Below are 22800 nucleotides of genomic sequence, written 5' to 3' on the forward strand. Positions count from 1 at the left end.
CTTATACGTAAATCTGGCACTGAGAACAGCCACACGACTACCCTGCTCTTGAGTTACTGTTGAGTGGGCTTCTAATATTTAAGCTCATGTTATACTGTAGATCAGGGATGAGGAACCTTAATGGTTCTATGAGCCAGATCCTTACCTGGAGTGCACCCTCACCCCATTGGCCAACTTTGACTGATGATTGACCAATGGGTTGTCCCACCCACCCAGCAGAATTTTTTGTGCCTCAACTCCCAAACACCAGCAGCCATTGGGTGCTTGAGATCCCCTGCACAAATCACATTGACAGCCTTGAATAGCCATTCTAGCAGCCTTTGGCTTGCACATCCATCAGCTGATAGGCAGGAAGCCAAAGCCTTCTTCCCCTAGCCATTGCACAAGCATATGATGTTAGATATGGGGCAGGTGGCCATGCTTTGGGGGAAACAGTCTCATGGGCCAGATCTGAACCTTTGGTGGGCCAGAGGTTCCTCATCTTTGTTGTAGAGACAGAATATGAGTCTTCATTTGGCACTGGCAACTAACTCAGTTACCACATGAAAGCTCACTGGGGACATTTCCTGTCTCTGTGCATAAGGATCATCTGGAAGAGGAAACCAGAGCTATGCATGGCAGTGAGAAAGAATTTGAACCAGGTGGCATCAGAGATCAGCTCTGTAGGGGAGTAATGTCCCTATATAGAGCACCTGTTAGCAGATGCGCCAGTTTTAGAAGGGCTGTCTTTCTGTCTCTTGTCTCCCTCTTTCATACAGACAGACACATGCACACCCTGTGTATTAGACTGCATTAAACTTCAAGAGTGCCCATGTCTCTCTGGTCTGTGCACTGGTTCTATGCAATGAATGTCTGAATGTCACACCCGCATAAAGGCGCACACATGTTGACCACATACCATAGAATTCTGAAACCAAACTGTTGCTAATTAGTGAAGTCTTTTGAGGTTGACAGCATGTTTCCCATAGAGAGCAACCACTTGCTCTTACAAAGTGAGGCTGTCCTCATTTTGATGTTCTCAGCCCTGTTAGAAGACTGTTCATTTATTTAAATGATGTACGGTTCATCAAAAAGCTCTGTTAAAGATTTAAGCTCTCCGTGTGACAGTATGAAATAGCTGTTCTTATTGCTTCTTTCTACGTGCCACCATCGTGCAGCCAGGCAGCCATCTTCTCTTTTTCTGCACAGCTACTGAAGCCTCTTCCTGCTTATCAGAGCAGAATGGAAAAAAGCACCCCTCATTCCTATGTGGTATGACTATGGTGGTCTTCTGACCAGAGCATCCAAATTCCATATGTCCCTTGCATGTTCAAACAACCTGTCCAGCTTTGTAGATCCCAACCAAATCTCAGGTGAGCAACAGATTCTGTCCTGCAGACATACTACCTGTCCATGCCCTGTGCAGCCTTTCCAGTTTGATCCAAATCATATGTATGATTTCCCACACCCCCATATGGCAATTTGATAGTGGGAGTCAAGCAGACAAGTGATCACTATCCTAATGTGCTGGCATTCTCTTGAAGGGAATTGTGTGGGCATGGTCAGTGCAACCAGTTGATCAGGAGTGAAAACATAATGTACTTGTGAAAAGCATTTATGCCAACTTCAGGCAATGATACCATAAAGGTTAGGCTGGGCTCAGAGAAGTACTTGGGATCAGAGCTGGCTCTGGTTCCAATAATTTTCTCCTGGGGATGAATCTAATCTAGGACTTTATGAGACTGGGTTGGGGATAATGTGAATATCAGATCAACATTAGATCCTTCTGCACTATTCAAGGATCCTCCTAAATCATTATAATTGTGAATTGAGTTATGGTGGACATTTGCTATCTGGATGGCCAACATACCCCAAGCAGATATGAGGCTGCATCTTCCACCTACTGTTGCTTTGTAGGGTATCTCACTTCCTGGTTTTCTAACAGGAAAAATGAAATAACTACCTGGGAAAAAAAAATAGAAAAGCCGAGGGATGCTGTTTTGCTCCAGCAACTCAGCAACACAATCAAAGCTGCATCTGTGGCCTAAGAACAGCTCTTCTCTGTTCTGGGGACATGGCTACAGGGGTCATTAGAATAATATAGAAGGCCCTTGGGAGGCCTGATCCCTCAGGGCACTGGTTGGAGATGTGTTGACATATCATTTAATGTCGAAGTTGAACAGAGTCTACAGAAAGCTCAAGGGATGAGGCGGATGGCCATGGGCAGCACTCCACATGTCACGGCCAATCAGGTCTCATGTACCAAGTATCCCTGAAGGGCTTTACAATGAGATAATGTTCAGAAGGTGACATTATGCCCTGAGCAGGAAACTGTTTACAAAACAGACCATGGCAGCTTTCAAGATGGAAGGGTGCCCCAATTGTTTTGTGGATTTGCAATCTCTTCCCATCCCTCCCTTAGCCGTGATGACCCTAACCTGCCCTGTTACCATTTAGCTGGGAAGCAGAGCAGACTAAATTCTTTCACCCAGTAGTGAATCAGTGAGTGCAAGCGAAGTTTGCCTTATCTAAACACTAGCAGTACTATATCCCTGAATGTTTTCGATCTCAATGGTGTGTTCTTGAGACTACGGGAGGAATCCTGCACAAAGTAGTCAGTCATCTTGCTCTCTGCAGTAAGTGGAGAAAGCACTGCAATAAATGCCAAACAAATGAGGAAGTTGCTTTCATTGGGCAACCAAAGATCAAGATGCTGCGTATAAACTTTTGAGTTACACAGAAATTTTCTTCAGGCATATGTGTTCCAAATGTAGACAGAAAAATTCAAAATAAAGATGGTATTGAGTTGGTGTTGATGTAATGAAGAGGAGTTGTTGTTTTTTAAGAGTAGGTGGGTAAACAGTAGGCTGTGATCTACCAGAAACTGGCCAATGGTCCACCCAGTGCCTGTTCATTGCTGAGATTCTAGAAAAGAATGCTGAGCCAGGTTGATACACACCAGCAAGACACTTCTGATATTTCGATCTAAGAATGATTGTTGCAGGTTACTGAAGACAGATGCCTCAGTTGTACCTGTGAAGAGATTCTAAGTAAACACTCCTTTGTAAGAAAAAATGTGCAAACTTGTAGATATTATGAGCTAAAGATTTGGGAACAAAGGAGGACTTGGTTTAGGCTTTGGTGACCAAGGATGGAAGAGGAATAGGTTGAATGTATGCTGAAGCAGGTGTGGATGTAGAGGATCTACAGTAAGATTCAAAGCCTAATCCCATGACAGACTGTACTCAGGTAGCTGCTCATGGGGTTCGGTGTAAGACTCCAAGCACCAGCTTAAATAGATAACCAGTGCCTTGTGTCAATGCTGGAACCCAACCCCACCATCTACCATCAGTGCTGCTTACTATCATCCTGTGTGTGGTGCATTTTTGATGCATGAGGGAGTCAAGAGAGGATAGAGCAAATACAAATAAGGAAGTGAGTCCATCAGTGAATATTTGCATGTGGTCCAAAGGAGAACTGGAGTGACACTGAATCTACAGCACTGATATGGTAGGAAGGGGAGTGGGAATACAGCAATGGCAAGTAAAACAGGTAGATAAGTCTGCTCCTCCTGACATAAATTAATTAGGGAATGTATTTCCTAGTATGAATTGTCACATTATCTGCAATAAGCACCAGCTTTTTTTTTTTTGTACCGTAGCAGAAAGTAGTCCCACTGGAATAGGGCCAACTTGATTGTCTGCGTTGTCATGAGACACTGGTTTAAAAAGCAAGCTTTGTATGATCTATTACAAAGCTCCCAAAGAGGAGAGGTGGTAATCATAGCAGGAGTTAAATGAGCTCAGGCAAATTTAAAGTTCACAAATTTCATTGGAAACCTGCAAGCTCACATTGGGCTTTTGCCTACCAACTCATTACCACCCACTGGGATGCTGTCTGGAACAACATTGCAGATTGTGTTATGTTCTGCAAGGTTGATGTGGTGTCTTGGTGACATAACAAGGAGCAGAGTTCAAGAGGTGCAGCTTGATCTCAGTGCACTGTTGTTTTGTTGCTCTCTGAAGGTGGGGGAACTTGCAGGAAAATATACCAGCCCCTTACTGAGTTTTCCCTTTTGCACCAACATATGTAAGGCCAATGCAGCCTGTTCTGCGTCAGACTTGCTTGTTTCAGGCGATCTTTCTGATCCTCCCACTTCTAAACCATTCTGTTAGGTTTGCTTTTACTAGTGCATAAGGCTCATCCATGCTGGAAAGTATTCAGACAACCAGAAGCAGTGCCTGCCTCCACCATCCAGGCCCTCTGTCATTGACATTCCTGATGTTCTGGGGAAGAGGATGTGGTTGAGGAGAAGCAATTGCAATAGGGCAGGATTATCCAGGTATGAAACTCCTCCGTCCGTCAGTAATCTTGTGCTACTAAGCCCTCACCCAGGTATTGTGTTAGCAATTCCATGGAGATGGTTGTCATGCCTTGCTTAGTAGTCTTGCAGTAGGAAGGGTTCATAATACTCATCCTAGCTGGTGGAATTGCACTAGATGAATGGTGGTGGGGAACCAGGCGTCCCATGAGCTGCTCAGGGCCTGTCATCCTTATGGTATGTCAGGCAGTTCACTAGTTCATTAGAGAATTCAAGATTCCCAGGTAAGAGCCTTAGGTTAGGCATTAACAAAAGGAAGCTGATACATACACTGGTTTCACTAGGCACCAAATAAGATCTGTAAGGAAAAAAGGAAAACAGATTTAACATTTCAAAGGCTTACAGCAATTACTTGCATTCTAAAAAGAGTATGTCTAAAACCATTTTTAAAAGCAATGTTCACAGTTTCATTAATGTCAAATATACAAGGTTCATATATTTGTAGCTTTCCTTGCAGAGCCTTTTGTCTGAATCCACCCCAATAAGCTCAAGGAAAATGTATGAGGAACTTTATGGCACATTGATTACTATCTTCTGTTACTATCCTTAGGGGGAAATTCCTGGTCTTTAGCTAATAATTTTTATTCAGAGGTAGCAGCTGTCATTGCTAATGCTGTGCAGAATCTCATAAATGTCTGACCCTTTTGTGAATTCTATTAAACTGTTTTGTCTCCATAAGAAGGCCTATGAGTGAATTAAATATTAACTCTCATTATTTAATATTTATATTGTGGTAGTGCTTGGGGGCGGCAATTGACACTGAAGAGTGTGGCCAGGCAGAGTGACTTGCTAGACTCAGAGCCTGGGCAAACTAACTGATTATTAGTTTCAATTAGAGCTAGGAGGGCTGCAAAAGGATCTAGAAACTTAAGGCAATATCCAGAACCTCGCTATGACTGACATTCCCTTCTGGACAACCTTCCAAGTGCCGCATACCAGTGGTGGGTGGGGCCAGAGACAATAGAGGGTGGAGCAACAAATGTACAGTTTCTGTACTCACTCATACATCCTTCCCTGTTCAGACAAGCAAGAAGCATTATTAGAGTTCAATGACATATTCCAGCCAGGCAAAAACACTCCGGGTGCAAAGCAGAGCCAGCCAGGGGTTTAGCCTGGGGAGCCAGAATCTGGCTGCATTGAGACCCTTGGCCTGAGGTTCCCCATCCTGGTTATAGTTGCATCCTTCAGGGACTGGACTAGATGACTTCTGAGATACTTTCAACTGTCATTCTATCCTCCCAAAGCACCTAGAGAATAAGAAAGAAATTGAAGACTTTCTCATGAGGAGTGAAGAATGAATGTAAAGATTAATCCCCAAAGTTTTGTACTGGGCACTTTTGTACACATCAAAGATCCCGGCCTTCCAAAGCAATGGCTGGATCATGAAAGGATGGAAGAGTCGGGAGGCAGGTACCCAAGAGGTTGAGATTGCAAGAGCAGGTCGTAAACACAGGGAGAGCCTTAGAAAAGCAAAAGCTCAGTCTTGAAAGCAATGCACTGCAATAGAGGCAGCTAACATAAAGAATGCAGAGTTGGTGTGATTTATTTAAAAGGTTACTAACAGCTCTGATCTGTGCATGACTAATCAAAAGTAAGCCCCACTGATTTGAAAAAGCAAAGTACACATTGAAATAAATGTAGTGAAGTTTATTTGTTTAGAACAGGGCTAGCTAAACTATTTTGGTCTGGGGGCTGTATTTACAGTACTCTTGGCCAACCCTCTGGGAGCTGGAGGATAGGGGTGAGTGTGGCCAGAAGTAGGTTTGGCCTCCTCATGCACACACAACACAGAGAGAACACACACACATTTACTTATGTATATATACCTACCTACATATGTATAGGCACACAGCTTCCCTTCCTCAGTTGATCCATTCAGATCAGCTGAGAAGGAGGGGTTTATTACATTCCCTCCATGTGTCCCTATTTTCCAGGGACGTCTCTGATTTAGAGAAGCTTCCCAGTTTCTGATTTGATCCCAGAATGTCCTAGTTTTCCTTAGGACGTCCCTATTTTCATTGGAGAAATGTTGGAGGGTATGGAGTTATCTGACCGCCGAGCTGTCTGAAGACAATTCTGTATAGGGAAGTTTTAAAAAAATGTTTAATGTTCTATTATGTTTTTATTTAGGTTGAAAGCTGCCCAGAGTGTCTGGGGCAACCCAATAAGATGTGTGGGGTATAAATAGTGAAATAATCATTATAGAATGGGACATCTCTATTTTCATCAGAGAAATGTTGGAGGGTATGTTATGCTTGGTCAAGTGACTGGGGAGAATGTGTTTTGCATTCTCAACAAGGGATTCCAACATCCCTGCTCATCCCAGCACTGTGTCTAATTTTTATTCCTTTTGTTACTGCCACCAAAATCAGTCAGGCTTTGGAGGGCCAGAAAAAAAATCCTTGGGTGGGCTGGATCAGGCCAGCTGTTAGCCATCCCTGCTAACAGTCTCCATGGACTTACAGAGAAACTTACAAATGAGTTTTTAAAAACTGAAAAAAATAAAACCAGTAAAATCATGTCCTTGGCCATTCTGAGGAGAAATCCTTAGGCTCCCCCCCCCCTTAATCCAGAATCCTTCAGTTCCATTTTTCATCCCCCTCCTCACCCGCCTTTTTTGGATCGGTTCTTCTTTCATATCACAACTGAAGAGACAAGAAAGCCAGGGCTGAAAGTGCTTAACCAAAAGAGGAGCTTTGCCTGCTGCTGTGTTTTATAACTGCTTTCTAATATTTTTATATTCACCAGTTATGCGGCAGGCCCATGTCAGTGCTGTGCCTGACACGTTATCATTTGCCTTTTTTTCTACCGCCTCCTTGGTGCATTAAGCAAGAGTCCTTGGCTGCCTGTGCTGAAGCTTGGATATGTTTCTTGGAAGGCTATAACTAACTCCAAAGCCTATCCGCATGCGAATAGCTTAAATTGTACTTAGCAATGTGCATTTCTTTGTTGTCGCCTGCCCAGTGTGTCACTTGCTGTTTCCTTGTCCAATTTCTGTTCTATTCCAGTTCCATTCTGTTCTGCCACAGTTCTTTTCTTGCTTCTGCTAACCTAAATCATTGGGTCATCAGCAGCATTTGCCACCTCATTGCTCACATCTTTTGCAGACTATTAATAAACATCCCTGACATTGTTTCTCAACTTGTGCAAGGCATGTTTGTGTGCGCACAACACACGTATATACTTTACTGATACACATTCTGATTATTATAGGAAGGGCATACCATTACGGGCATAACCAGGGCGTGCAGGGGATGATTCCCCCCTAAAGCAAGTAAATAAATTGCATTGCAGATATCGCAGTTCTGCCCAGCATAACGCCTGCCCCCCTAAAATAAATCCTGGCTACACCCATGCATACCATACATAATTGTAAACAGTCTGCCATAAGTGACAACTAAAAAGGCTACTGTGTGTGCTATCTCACTCTCGCACCAGGCACATCTGGAACCACTGCCTGCTTGGCACAGAGCCCCAGTGCATTCCTGAGGATTCTGGGGCATGTTTTAGGATGCACACTGAGTTATCAGGTACCATCCTTGGGTAGCTGCCACGGCCCCAGAACCTTGGCACAGGCTACCACCATATCTTGGAGCCAGTCTACTCCTATGAAAAACGAATGCCAGACCTTGGAAGCCCATGTGGCTCTTCAACCAGTGCCATTGGTTCTTCTGGGAAACATTCCAATCCTTTCTCTTCCACTGCTTTTTGGCAGCAGTAGGCTGTCTGGAATTGTAGAACGTCTCTTGTTTTCTGATCAGTTGTATTTATAGACTCAAACTCCAGCTGGATTTATGTTTCCTACAAATATTTCCCCAAGTGACCTCCTTTCCTGCCTGGACAGGCACATGATCTGCTCAATATTGGATGTTTGGATGTTCCTGCTGCCTGCCCTGTCTTATATTTGTCTCAGGTTTTTTGGCTAACTAGTCATTGCTTCCTTTCTGAGTTGAGAAGTCCTCTTTTGGTTCAGTAACTGGTTAAGAAAAAGAGAGCAGGAATAAATGGACAGTTCTTCCAAAAGAGGGGTATAGAAAGTGGAGCACCCCGAGTATCCTTATTTGGCGCTGTGCTTTTTCACTTGCTTGTAAATGATTTAGAATGAGTGGTGAGCAAGAGGTATCCAAGTTTGCAGATCATATTAAATTGCTTGGGGTGGTTAAAAGAAAAAGGGAGCGTGAAGAGCTCACCAAACTGAGTGAACAGGCAGTAAAATGACAAGTGCAATTCAATGTAAGGAAGCAGAAAATGATGCACATTGGGGCAAACAAAATAAAACAAAACCTTAATTTCATATATATGTTCATGGGGTCTGGACTGGCAGTGAGTGACCAGAAATCAGACTTTGGGGTTATAGTGGATAGTACAGTGACGATGTCATCCCAGTGAGCAGCAGCTGTGAAAAAGAAAAAAATCGTGCTAAAGATCATGTGTACATGGGACTCAAATTCTGCATCTGTTGTGAAGACAAGAATTGGCCATCATACTAGACAGCACTGTCACTGGCAAATTTTGCTTTGGTATGCCAACAGGCATGAAATTGGTCCATTGTTTTTGTTCAACAGCATAAAAAAAAGAAAAAGTATATACCCAAAATTCAGGTATACTGGATCTGAGTAATAAAAAAAATTAAGTGAATGATAATGTATGACATACCACTTGATCATTTGGTTAATTTATTAGGTCTATTAAATGAGATTCTGTGAAATGAATATTCTGCTGATGGCAACTAAAATAGGCACTACAGAGATCTGGCATAATGTTTAAGAGTTATCTATAAAAGAATGCTGTACCTAAGTTTGGCATTTGGCATTGAGGATCGGCTGCCAATATCTTTTCCTCTCCCCTTTCCTCCTTCTCTTCCCCATTCCCCCCTTTGATTACTGCACTGTCTGTTTAGGAAATAGGAAAAATGCAGCTTTAGAATGTGATAAAATAAAGTTTGACATATTGCACAAATGCCAAAACTTGCCACTGGTGAGACTCAGAAGAGAGATGAAGGAGAAACATTTGCAAATATCACATCCATTTATTCAGTCAGATAATTTAATCATAGCTTTGATATAAACATGTATTGCTTTATAATGCAGGAAAATCTCAAGTTGTGTTTTTTTAAAGCTAAATTATAATGAAAGAAGGTTGTATGTTCTCCTTGAACATATAGAAATAACAGATTTTTGCCCACCTTCCTCCCTCTACTTAATTTTAATCACATGAGTATCTCAGGCAACTTCAGCCCTGGGCCCACAATAATACAGCCTAGCCTCTAAAGACAGGCATTCAAGCCTCTGCATCCTCTTCCTAATTGCTGGTCTAAATAATCTGTTGTGAGATTTAGCTCCAGCTCTGGTAGTAATGGTTTTCTCTGCTCTCTTCCTAGCACTGATGTTAAAATCTCCAGCCTATAATTGCTGGCATCGCCTATAGCATCTTTCTAAAAAGAGGAACACAGCATTGGCCACCCTCCAGTGCCCTAGTAAAGCAGTTGTTTTTAATGATAAATTACACCTTCTTGTCGCTGGCCCTGTTACTTTGCTCCGGAAAACCTTCCAAAGACTGATAAATACCATTTGGCCCCAGTGATTTATGAGTGACACCCAGCTTATGGCTGAGGAGGCAGTTTCCTTCACGGTTGCCAAGAAGAATGACCCTTTGGGCAGACATATTTCCAGTTTTACCTGAAGGCAGCAGCTGGGTTTTTTATGTCTGTGTGCAAAACCTGATAAAATTCCTATTGGCTATTTTAAGACACTTGACTCGAAGGGAAAAGGAGAGACATTCCCCTCCTGATTCCCCCCCCTCCCCCGGTTTCACATCATTCAGACCTGACTTTTATTTATAACTTCTCACTTTGCAGGAGGCAGGCTAGTTACGGCTGGGCATTCACGAATGCTCAAGCTGAATGCATTCAGAGCAGCAGGTATTTGGCCTCTATGAACAAAATCAGGTCACACAGTCTAAAAAAGTAGCCTGGGAAACAGGCAAACAAGCCATTACTGCTTTCTCCCTTTGTCAGATGCTGGTTCCCTGACCCAGAATAGATTCCATCACATCTCTGTGCTGCCGATGTTGATCAAGCCAATTCAGTTAAAGAGGTGAAGGGTTACAAATGGAGGTTCAGGTGGATATAACATTGATTACAGCACCATAAATTGTGCCCGAGCATTTTATTTCTACCTCTTCTCCTGGATGAACTCTCTGTCAATTGCTTCTTTGCATATATTGATAAAATGCTCACTGCTGTCTTACATCGAGAATATTTTTTTAAAATAAACTCTCCATCCCACCCCCTACCCCCCCACCCCAGGCTGCTTTAAAAAAACCTGCCTTAGGTAGCATACTTAGTCTGCAGCTCACAGGGAAGCAAAGATGTGAGCTGGGTTCAGATAATTTTAGAGCAAAGTGTTATGGCCACAAGTCTTCCAGAATCCCAGTGCCAATCCCATTGGTTGGTAAAGTGCTTGGAGATCTCCAATGTATGACAGAAACGTAAGGTTTTGTTAAAGTGCACCTAGCCCTCTTTAGAAATTAGCTGTGGGACTTTCCACTAGCTGTATAAAGATCCAAAGGGATGGTTGTTTTGTAATGCAATTTCTAATCATTTGCAAAGAGCGCAGCACATGTGCCCCCTGCTGTCTTCTACTAATTTTAACTGTAAGCTTTTATTATAATAGGACGAAATAAAAATAGCAACTAACATAACACCATACGCTGGAAACATTACAGCACATCGCAGATGTGAAGAGAGAATTGTCACATCCCTGCAGGGGGAACGTGGACATGCATAGCACATTAAGTGATAGGTGTCTTGTGAAATGGCCATGCAAATGGGCTCTTGCAGGCCGAGGTAAGGCCCCACGGAATGGGACTTACTTCAAGGCAAGTGTGCACGGGATTGCAGTTTAAGCCCCATTAAATGCAGTAGGGCTTACTCCTGAGTATAGGCCTGGTAGGATATGAAGCCAGAGGTAATCAGGACCTCGAAATTCTTTTTTGTGTTGTGACAGGAAATCACGAACATTAAAATGCTGAGAATGACAGGACAATAGAACTGTAGAGTTGGAAGGGACATTTTTGATAGCCATCCTCTTATTTTGCTTCAGAAAGCCTTCTGATCTAACAAATACTGTGCAACCCCAGGCCCCACCATTGATTTAGCATTACACAGCACTAAACTGGAAGTAACAGGGAAGTAGCTTGAGTACGACCTGCTGCAGTCTTGTAAATAGCTACTTGCTTGGTCACATGGGCTGAATTAGATTCCACACTCACCTACCCACCCAGTGATCAGGAAAATTATCTTTTGAAATGAATCACCCAGAGAGTAAGAAATATTTGTGGGCTAGTAACTCTTGTGGATTTGGAGGGCTAGTATAACGAGTGCCACATAAAATGTAAAGCAGTTCTTAGCATACGGAGCTCCTTCTGTAGCTGCAAACATAAACATGTAGATGGCACCCTCCTGACAATGTCTTGAAATATCTATCATCTATCTATCTATCATCTATAGCATTACCTTTTTAAACAAATTGCATAGAAAGCCACACCCACATTACTTTGCGCCTCCCTTCTTTCTGGTGTGGTGGTGTTACTGTGCATAGCTTATAGCACTCTGAGGATCTGTACCTTCTAGCCAATAACTGAGTGGCCACTTATAACAGCCTGTGTCTTCATGAGCTGAATTATTAGGTGGTCTGACTCTAAGAGACAGGTGGGTGTTAGAATGACAAGATGCAAAGTCTGGTCCAGCACCTTTACCTATTAAATATTTGTAATTGTGTAGAAAAGGAAATATAAGCAAGTGCAGCTTTTCTCAGCCTGGCATGACAAGTTGAACTTGCCAAAAAAAATATTCCCCTCATCTACATAGTTTTTAAAAACACTGGAGTCCTGCCCTCCTTTGCATCCGTCTCCTTGTTGGGCATGGCTGGGTTTCAGGCACTTTCCCTCACCTTCTCTTTATCGTTGTCTTTTTAAAGTCTTTGCTAACTCAAAGATGCTGAGGAAATATACTTGTTTAACCAAAATGCTTAGTTTTAATCCCGCAGAGGAGCAGTGCTCTGCTCATCTGTTTGTGCCTTAGTCTCTGTGTCTCATCTCGTGCTGCCTCATGCTTGGACCCAGGAGATGCAAGTGACTACCCTTTGCCCCCCCCCCCCCGCCCCTGCAGAGTGTAATAAGCAAGGGCTTCCCCTTCCTGCTGTCTCCTTGGCAGTTAAATTATATAGCCTTCTCCTGCATCGCTACTAATTCTACTCCTTCTCTGAGATGAAGCCTGTAATTTGCAGCGTGGAGGAAAAGGCATTTTGCACTTCCTGCCGATACAGGTGGGAACAATGGACCAGGCAATTGTGAGGCCAGTAACTCAAATCCTAGAAGCCTTTCAGAGGCATCCGTGTATAATAGGGAATTTTTTTTAAAAAAAAAATTGCTCCAGGCCTAACATTCCTCATGAAGCCTGATAACTTGTGGAAGCTTTGAAGAAACATATGTGCCTTGGTACCTTCATTCTAGGGCCGGCATAGGCAAACTCCGGCCCTCCAGATGTTTGGGACTACAATTCCCATCATCCCTGACCACTGGTCCTGTTAGCTAGGGATGATGGGAATTGTAGTCCCAAACATCTGGAGGACCGGAGTTTGCCTATGCCTGTTCTAGGGGCTATGCTTTACAGACAATCCTCTCTTCTGAATGCCTGTCAGTGGACAGCCCTTTATTTGAGGGCTATTCAGTCCAAGACTGGTTTAAATGTATAAAACCATAAGAGGAAGAAACAGAAGCCTTGAAATTGCTCATCAACAGTTAGATGCACCTGGCCAGCAGAACGAGCAGGCTCACATGTCACCTGGTGTCTTCCTCACCATGGTGAGCTCTAATATATTTCTATTTAAATTGTAGCAACCATTTATAAATTTGCATCTATACACATAAATGAGCATTTTCAGATTTCATGCAAATTATTTTCCTCATTTATCCTCTTTGTTGGTGATGCATAGGTGGCCACCCTATGCCATTCTGTTATCCCTTTTGACAGTAGGGTAGCCACCATTTTTTAGTAGAAAAACTGCCAAGTCACAGATTCAGCCTGCCAAACCTTGCCTTCTACAAATACATGGTTAACAAATAGATATCAGTTATCATCAATCAGATACCCTGAAGCTACTTTTTAGCAATTGTTAAATTGCTACTGAGCAAGTGTCCTTCCTTCCCTATAATGGCTTGTATTTAACCTTTTTGTATAGTCTGGAGTGGTAACTGAAAATGCTTTAGATAGTGACATCTCCTTCAAGTGGTTTTGAACCAATCAATACCTGAAAATGAAGATTTTCCTCCCATAAATTGGTTGTGATTTCTCCTTGAGAGATGACAGTGGTGGAATTAATTGTTTGGAATCCATCTTCCATGAAGCTGTGAGGAGTATGTGTTTTGGGTTCTGAAGAACGAGGCCTGCCTACAAATGTATTTTTAAACGTCCTAAAGAACTTTTGTTATTTAAGAATCTAGAGTACAAACAGTGCAATCCTATACATGTCTACTCAGAAGTCTAATTGACTTCAGTAGAGTTTACTCCTAGTTAAGCGAATAGAGGATTGTATATCTGTTATGGTCTCTTTTCCTTAAGTATTTTCCACACCTGTAGTTTAAGATTATTTGATTTTCCTTGAATTATTAAAAGCACTTGTCCAGTGGCGGCTGCTGTCCATTGGGAATGGGAAAATGGAAGGTTGGAAGGCCATGAGTGGGTGGAACTAGAACCAATGACAGGGGAAGCCAACTAATTCTACTGAGGCTAAGGAGGAGGAAACAGTCAGGGGACACCCTCTGGGCTGGTTGCAGGAATCAAGACAGTGCTCCATTTGCACTCATGGACCAGCCCCCACAACTGCTGCTACTGAGCTTTATTATTTCTTTAGTAGATTGAATTATGAAGCTGGGATCAGTCTGTGTTGAGCAAGTATGTAGCTTTTTGGGACATAAATATTTATTCTTTATTGATAACCTTTCTGTTCAGCTGCCTTTCTATAATAAAACATTCAGAGTAGCATACACCGAAATGATAAAAGCATATAAAATCAATAACATAAACATTAAATTGCCAAGGGCCAAATCAAGCAGCAGCACAGCATATTTATTTAAAATGCTAAAAAAAAACAACCACCCAAACTTTTTTTCCATCAGCCCCCTCATTGAGTCCAGGCCACTGAGCAAACTTTCCATGAGAAGAGCTTTTCACAATGCAGCCTTGCAGGAGAACCTGTCCCTAAGAGGCCACCAAAGTCAAAAGCCTAGACACTGATCTTAGGGCCTGTATACATATATGAGTAGGGAGAGGGGTTTGAATGGGAGACAGTGATCCCTCCCACAGGTGTACTAGACCTAGTGGTATCTCTGCTCTAGATTAAGCAGCAGTGTGTTTTTAAAAGAGCCACATGGCTGCCACTAAGACAACAACTCATGTTTCCTCTTCACCTTTCTCCCCAGTAACACGTAGTAAAACAAAACGTAAGAGGCAATGTCACTGCACTCCTTCATGGATGCTGCTTATGAGTATGGGGAAATTCTGTGCAATGGTGGCATTTTAATTATCAATACATTTTATTTCACTATGCATAATGCTGCTGCTTTCAGCATCAGTCATGCATCTCCTGCTCCAGTTATGACTAGTCTCCATGCCTCTTGAGTGTCACCCCAGGGCTGGATCTGAATGTACGAAGGAGGGTAGTTCAACTAGGTGTGCCAAAGAAGTCTGGAAACTGTAGTTTGTTAAAGGTGCTGGGAATGGTAGCTTTACAATGAGTGAACTACAGTTCCCAGGGTTCTTCGAGGAAGCCATGTGCTTTAAATGTATGGTGTGGGAATTACAGAATTACAGAATCTAAAGCAGCTGTAGGCATACAGAGAATTGGGCAGAGGGGAAATACATCAAGTTTAATTATTAATGTACAATTATTGCACAGATTAATTATTAACAGATATTGAGTGTTATTTATCTAGTTTCACAAGTGAATATTACTGAATGTAGATGGTTATTGAAAGGTTATGCTATGATTTTACACACACACACACACACACACTTCTCCCTCAGAGATTTAAAGTAGGGAGTGGATATTCCAAAACCCTAAGAAATGTATTGAGAGTGCCACCAAAGGGATACATGTCAGATCACCCAACATTTTCTACCTAGGCCTCTTAACCAGATTCTTTCACCCTTATCCCATCTAAACTAGGGTTCCTAAACTGTGGATTTGCCAGCACAATGAACACCAACAATGCACACAATAAGTGACAGTGTACCTCTTTCCTGCAGCACACAAGCAAAACATAATTTGTGAAGCAACCCTCAGATGAATGCTCTACATTGCTGTAATCATTTACTTTAATTTCAAGCACATTTCCATGGTGTTTTTTTTCAATATCTTTTATGCTGGCTAACCTCTTTAACCTAGCAATTTTACCATCCCTAAAAATAAAAGCTTTTATGTTAATATTGTGATTGTTTTCATCTGAAGAACAGTTTTACAAATGTAAAACCTCACTTTTGTTTTGCTTTTCTTTCATGTGCTATATGCCACATATTTTTAAGGCTGAGCAACCTGGTAGATAATAGAAGTCTTTAGGAAACCCAGGCTCTTGAGTAAGCAAACATTACTCATTCCAAAAAGCCTTTAAACAGGGTACCAAGGGCCTTTCTAAACAATTTGTTTATTGTTCAATAAATGCCTGGTGGTTTGAGAGATCCAGATGCAATGCAGTAGTTGTAATGCAGTTTCCCACCCTTATTGTGTGGTGGGGATATATTGCATCAGTTGCCTCTATGGTGCATTTGGATAGTACTTGTTAAATAACTGAAGATGCCACAACTTGCTGTCTCCAATACAACTTGCTATCTCTTGGTCTTGGGAAGCTTTTTAACAATATACAAACATAAAACCAAACAATAATTTTTTTAAAAAAGTTAAAAGCAAAAATAAATTGTTCAGTAGACCATTGCGGGGGATGTACTCTTAATTGCCTTCATAGACCTGGCAGGATAGAAAAGTTTTCAGCAGGCATTTAAAAGTTGATGCAGAAGGTGCCTGCTGACTCACTCTCTCTCTCTCTCTCTGTCTCTCTCTCTCTCTCTCTCTCTCTCTCTCTCTCTCTCTCTCTCTCTCTCTCTCACACACACACACACACACACACACACACACTTTAGTTCTGTAATCTCTCCAGCATGTATATTTTCTGTTTGTTTTTAAATCAGGAAAGATATCACTCCTGCAGAAAATATATCCCTAAGGAACTGGAAATTGTTCTATTTCGCGTCATTCAATTGAATTGGATGGGAATTATCAGCCAGATATTGCTTTAGAATTTCATGTTTAAGGGAGATTATGTCTGAAAAGATCTCAAATTATATTTGTGATCCAAGTTAACTTATAATGAGGCAATAGTAGAGCTAGTCTGTTGGAGATGCTTTGGCAAGGCACCCAAACTCAGAAAAAGACCCAGTTGCTGATGAGCAAACACGTCACAACTTGTTTCTCCAAAGCTTGTGCTTTGGTGAACATGTAGGATGGGATGGACATACCAAGCCAGACTGTTTGGTTCAGACATAATGCCAAACCATAGTTTTATGCAAGCCAACAAACCAACCATAGCTTCATATTGCTGTTTGTTGCCAGAAAACAGACCATGATTAGATGTTCAAACAAACCACACTAGGACCAAACTTACTATAACTTAGTGTTGTGTGTGTGCTAGTAGTGCATTTGTCAGCCAAACCTATGCAGGATGCCAGTCCATTTCAGCAAGCCTAAATCCTTTGGACCAATAGATGGCAAACAGGGAGAGGGCATGAATGAGAGTAGAAAAATAAATGCATGATGAGAGAAGAATTTCCATTTAATTCTCTCTCCATCCCTTCCCCGTCTCCTTCTCTTTCTTAAATGTTCTTTTGTGAGCCTCTGAGTATTATTATTTTTGTAAAAATGTGTAAGCTAGTTTGAATCTGATCCAAACCTTCAGTATTCTCTTATTGCCAAGAGTTACTTCACAGGTTAATGACATTGTGTAGAGAGAGGTACTTTCTCCCATCAGCTGTGTGCTTGTTGCTTTTGCAGTTAATTGAGCATCTTCTTTTTCATATCAACAAAATGTGGGAACACTTGATTTGCTCTGGCTGTGCTATACATTATTTTTCAGACCTCTACTCAAAACCTCTTTAAAAAAAGTTAAATGAATGAAACAAAAATAGTCCTTCAGTTTCTGCTCTTCAAAAGGGATTGCTATATGTTTGGCTGATTCTCGTGCCCTTCTCTGCATTCCTTTCCTTTAGGGTTCCCATACATCCAGAATTTCCCGGACATACCCGGAATACAGCAGTCGGAAACAGTGTCCGGGTGGAAATTGTCATAATGTATGGCAATCTGTGTCAGCGGTGTCGTCGTCGTCGTCCCCTCCCCCCATTTTCCTTGAAAATATCTCCAAAATATTCCTTTTTTGCCAACTTTTGTGTCTGGATTTTGAATATGGCAACCCTAGTTTCCTTTCTCTTCAAAGTTTTCCTATGATATTTAGACACTCAACCTACGTATGGGCAAACTGGGCATGCATCCATGGCCCTACCCTTTCACATTAGATGGTCCATTCATTTGTTACCACAACAGCATGGTAGACATTGAAAAAATGGATTCTCATGTAATTATGCTTCACATCATATTGGAGACATACAGAAGCTCGGATTCAAGGAATCACCCAAATTATGGCATTGTTTCCCATACCAGTATTAGTAAGCAGAAAGGTGTAGTTCTGATGTAGGATGTTTAAAGCAAATTTGAGGTGGAGGAAGCATGGGCTGAAGTTTATTTCATTCTTAAAGCTGTAGTGGACTCGTCTGCAGATTTGACTGGATTAGCACAGTGACTTGCGACAAGAAACTAATGGAAGAACTCCATTTGTTTTTTAATGATGACAATTTGTAATTTATCCATATATGACTAGAGCATAAACTAGAATTCACTCATTTCAAATATTCATATTTGATATTTGAAATTGGAGCAGTTTCAGATATTTGTCCATTGCAATGTGTACCAATGTGGAGAAATGCTACATCTATGTCTATCTATTTATGTTTCCTGCTTTGGAAAAGAGGCCTTATATTGTTGCTTTGTTTGAGGCCAATTCAGCTGTAGCTACTCAGTGACAGGTTCTGAGAGTGGAGTGGGGAATGAAGAGAGACAATCACTTTTAGTATTTATAGACAGGGCCTGGGTCAGGTAAATTAATTTTGATTAGTCTGGGATACATCAGGTTCTGATTGGCTGGGGGTTCTAAGGTGAAGAGGCAGTAGTTACCGGTAACTGTCATTTGATGAAGACAATTTTGAGGGAGATGTGAGGCAGTGCCAGAGAAATTTGAGATGAAAATGGCTAACCAAGGCTTGAATATTATTTCCTGCTGCTACAACTGTTCTGTTGAAGATCAGAAGAAGGGAGCTTTTTGTTGAACTGTGTAAAGATTTTACCAGAATAAGGTTATACAAGCAGGCTTTTTAAAAATCAGCTAAACTGCCCTAGTTGTCAGAAGTACAACTGGATGAGCTTTGGGGCAGGATTCACTTAGCCTAGCGTGCTAGCTCAAGCCAATGCAAGAGTTCCCACTGGCGTGATGGGGCTCCCCTCCCCCATTCCACTCTGGGAGATTGGGAGAACCCCCAGAACAGAACATGAGGGGAGGGGGAATCATTCTGTCTGGCAAGCAGAAATCCTTGTGTTGATGGAAAAATCAGAAGAGCATGATATTGAATTCTTCCCTTGATGACAGAGGCAGATTGTACCTAGTAGCTGGACCAAGTTTTGAACAAATTTGGCTGTGTTGGTTTTGGGAATTTGGTCTGAGGTAAAAGACTTTTGGATGCTGGTGTCAACAGATGCATTTTTTGAGTTCTTACAAACTGTCATCAAGCACATTTAGGATCTCAGTGTAATATCAGTATTCCTTTATGTATGGAATATATCTTCAATAAACAATCTCAGTTAATAGTTCAATCTGTCTCCAAGGTACCGGTTGGCTTTAAAATCATGATGAGTGGCAGTGGGAAAGGATCACATTGAGGAGCTCCGAGTTATTGTGACAGGGAGTCTTATAGATTCTGGAATATAAAAAAAGAAGCACGATTATCTAAATTTGTATTTATAAGAAGTGGAACTGAAGGAACCTGTTCCCCATAACTTACTCTTATCCATTTTATAATGTGTGTCTGTTTCTGGTTAGCAAGGGGGAAGCATAATGGAAATATTGTGTCTAGGGGTAGTATGTCCTATTTTGCCGCTTGAGGTGAAACAGGAAGTAGCACCCTTCCCCCTCTGCCACTGCCTGTACCGCCAACATCAGTGCCTGTTTCTGGCCAGATCTTGCATGCTCCGCAAGATCTCACTGGAAATTGGTGCTGATACCAGAGGCAGAGGCTTCTGCCTCCTGAGGCAATGGCTTCATCCAGCCTAATGGCTGGGCCAGCTCTGATTGTTTCAATACTATTAGGTGAGTTGAAACTGTCTGAGGTTTTGTGTGGGATACCACCTCCTCTGGCAGAACCTGTTCAGTATGGCCTTTGGGACAGTGCTGTTTAAAAGTGTACTGTGGATCCAAAATGTATGTGGCTTCCCTTTAGTGTATTTATAGTGGAAATAGGTATGTGTTTTCAGTTCCATGGCAGGCTTTGATGCAGCATTCAACCCCAGTCCTTGATACTCTTACTATCACCCCAGGATATCTAGCTATTTTGTTGCTCAGTGCAAGATAACTAAGTGAATTATCAGAACTGAACACAGAACTCTAGGTGAGCCGTATCATTGATGTATATAACCACGTTATTACATTTATAACAATTTTTATTACTCTTGGTTTACTCTTCTGCTTTTTCTTTTCACCTCCTTAAGAAAAAAAAAACCAAACCATTAGGTTTTTCATGATAATGCTTCACCTTTTTCCAAGAGAGGTTACTGTTAATTTAGAACACAGAGTTGTGTCTGAGTGGTTTAAAGCATTCCTTTCAGTGTCCATTACTTTGAATTTCTATCAGATGATTTCCATAGTCAGTTGTGCTGCTTTCAGCCCTGAATGTCCTAAAGCACTTCAAGTGGACTGTACAAAGTACAATGCTGACTAAATAAGTGGTGTGTCACCTGCCAATCTCACCAGTTCACCTTTTTTTATTGATTTCTAACCCTATCAAAGCACAAAAGCATCACCAGTGGTACAGTCAAGTAATTGAAGACTCTGAACCTGATGGTCTTGTGGGTCAACCTCCTCTTTAGGTGTTAATGTGCATTTCTTCACTCACTTGAAAATGTGGTAAACAAATCCTGCTTAGAGAGATAGGAAGATACTATACTATACAGGCAGTGGCCACTTCTAGTGTCACCCCAACCCATGGCATTCTGCCCCACCCTGCCCTGCTCCCATTCTGCCCTCTTCCAGGTACAAAACGACCCGCATATCAGTGATCATGCATCAATTGCACACACCTAAAAATGGTCACCTCCTGTACTACAGTGAAATTTTAACTCTTTCTTTGATTGTCCTTGAATCTGCCATCTTCCTCTGACACACCCTTTGAGAACCACTGCTCTAGGTGATAGGAAAAAAGCTGACATTGCCTCAGAAGAAGGGTTTTAAGCTGAGACATTTTGTGTTATAGAATCTCCTTATGACACACTGTTTCCTAGCACTTGTTGAGGTCCTCTTCACACTTGTTTCTGCTGTTGTTGATGTTGTCCTCCTTTTCTGAATTAGAATCAGTTCCCTTCAGCTCTAAAGGACCTATATTATTAAAAGCATTAGATGTTCCTGACCAAATGGCCACTGATTTTAGACACCTATCATATCATAAACCACAGATTTAAATTCACTACAATCTGTTTTTGTTTGCTTCATTTTGTCTGGCTGTGATGAGAATAGCTCTCAACAATTGCTGGAATAATTTCAAAAAATAGGCAACGTTCTGGTGCTGTGATAATTGTTCTATGGAGAGTCATGCAGCTGGAGCGTTATGAAATCATAAAGCACACTAATTATGTTCTATGGTTCTGTGATGCTGTGCAATAAGACTTGCCCTGTAAAAGTTAGGGACAGCTGCTGAATCCCTTTATTACCAGCTGAGACAGCAGAACTGGAAGTGTTGGTATGATCTTTCTGCCTGTGGTCTAGCCTGCCATTGAAACTGTCAAGAATTGATAGTCCTTGTTTCTTTTCTTCCCAACACTTTCTCTAGAGTTGGAGGATTTGGTGAACTGGGCCCTCTCTTTCTTTTACCTTTCACTATGGGGCAAACCAAGACATGGATGGTTTAGGTTTATTAGGGGAGAAACCAAGGTAAAAGGGTAGAAGAATACGCAGGAATTGTGGTTGTTCATTTCATTTCTATACCACTTTATATTTTTAAGGGAAAAAATCTCACATTTAAACATCAAATAAAACAATCCAGAATAAAGCATTGCTGGTCAACAGGAAACTAAAATATTATCTTAAAGATTTCAAAATAAAACACTACAAAGGAGGTCAACTAAAAAATGCAGCAAAATTAAGAAAAAAAATGTTATCTTAGACATTCCAGAAGAAAACATTATTTAAGGAAGTCAAAGATAAAATGCAAATTTAAAACAGCATTATTAACAAGAGAATAAAATATTATCATAAGCATCAAACATATCTGCTTCTGTTGCTGCCAATCCTGCCAATGGTGGCAGCTGGCAACTGTGGATGCTCTGGTTTGATTACCTGGGCCTGCACTAAGAGGCAGCCAAGAGGGTCTCTAGCCTCTTTTGCAACCTCAGCCTTTTGCAGCTGGAGTCAATCAGGGCCCCACCCTCCCAGGCCAGGGGGGGAAAGACTGCAAGGTAAGCTAGGGGAAAGTGCAATACCAAGGAAACCAAGAGCCTCAACTCTGCTGTGTACTTAAAACTCAGGGAACAGGCCCATGACCCAAATTTGTATATGCTCGTGTATGTGTACGAATACAGTGTAGGCCTCTGAGCAAATTAAACTGGTAAATGACGGAGGTCATCCCAGCGCTGTGCTTTGCATCATACCAGCTGCCATGCAAGCAAAACAAAAAGAGGTTTTAAAGGGGGAAGAAGAGCAGAAACTGCAAAAAAAACCACCAGAGCTCAGTCTCCTTGGGTCACCCCCTAACAAGGCCCCTGAGTCTCAGCAAGCCTGTTGATAGCCCCACAAAAACGTTAATAATCCTGTCAGCTTTTTCCTGTTTCCTTTTATTGGAGGCACTTGTACAGCTAACCTGTGGGTTTTTCTTCTCAGGGGCACCCTCTCGCGATGTCCTTCTGGTCTCAGCCATCATCACCATCAGCCTTAGTGTTACCATTGTCCTGTGTGGGATCTGCCAGTGGTGTCAGCGCAAACTGGTAAGTCATAACCGTGTGCAATTGGCTATGCTGAAA

At 41.8% G+C, this 22800-nt stretch overlaps 1 protein-coding gene across 5 annotated transcripts in view; it reads left to right on the forward strand.

Annotated features, from left to right (window-relative positions):
• SYT7 (synaptotagmin 7) overlaps positions 1-22800 on the forward strand; it is a 219492-nt gene that overhangs the window by 93933 nt on the left and 102759 nt on the right. For 3 of the 5 annotated variants that reach the window (XM_081930604.1, XM_081930605.1, XM_081930606.1), the window contains exons 1-2: positions 19813-19882; positions 22661-22764. In XM_081930604.1, the coding sequence (XP_081786730.1) occupies positions 19828-19882; positions 22661-22764 (159 nt within the window). In that variant the 5' untranslated portion in view covers positions 19813-19827. Of the gene's footprint in view, positions 1-19812; positions 19883-22660; positions 22765-22800 lie in introns of those variants that run through there. The other 2 variants (XM_081930603.1, XM_081930607.1) reach the window with 1 other exon arrangement.

The sequence above is a fragment of the Podarcis melisellensis genome (genome assembly GCF_964234715.1).
Source record: "Podarcis melisellensis genome assembly, chromosome: 1".
NCBI lineage: Eukaryota > Metazoa > Chordata > Lepidosauria > Squamata > Lacertidae > Podarcis > Podarcis melisellensis.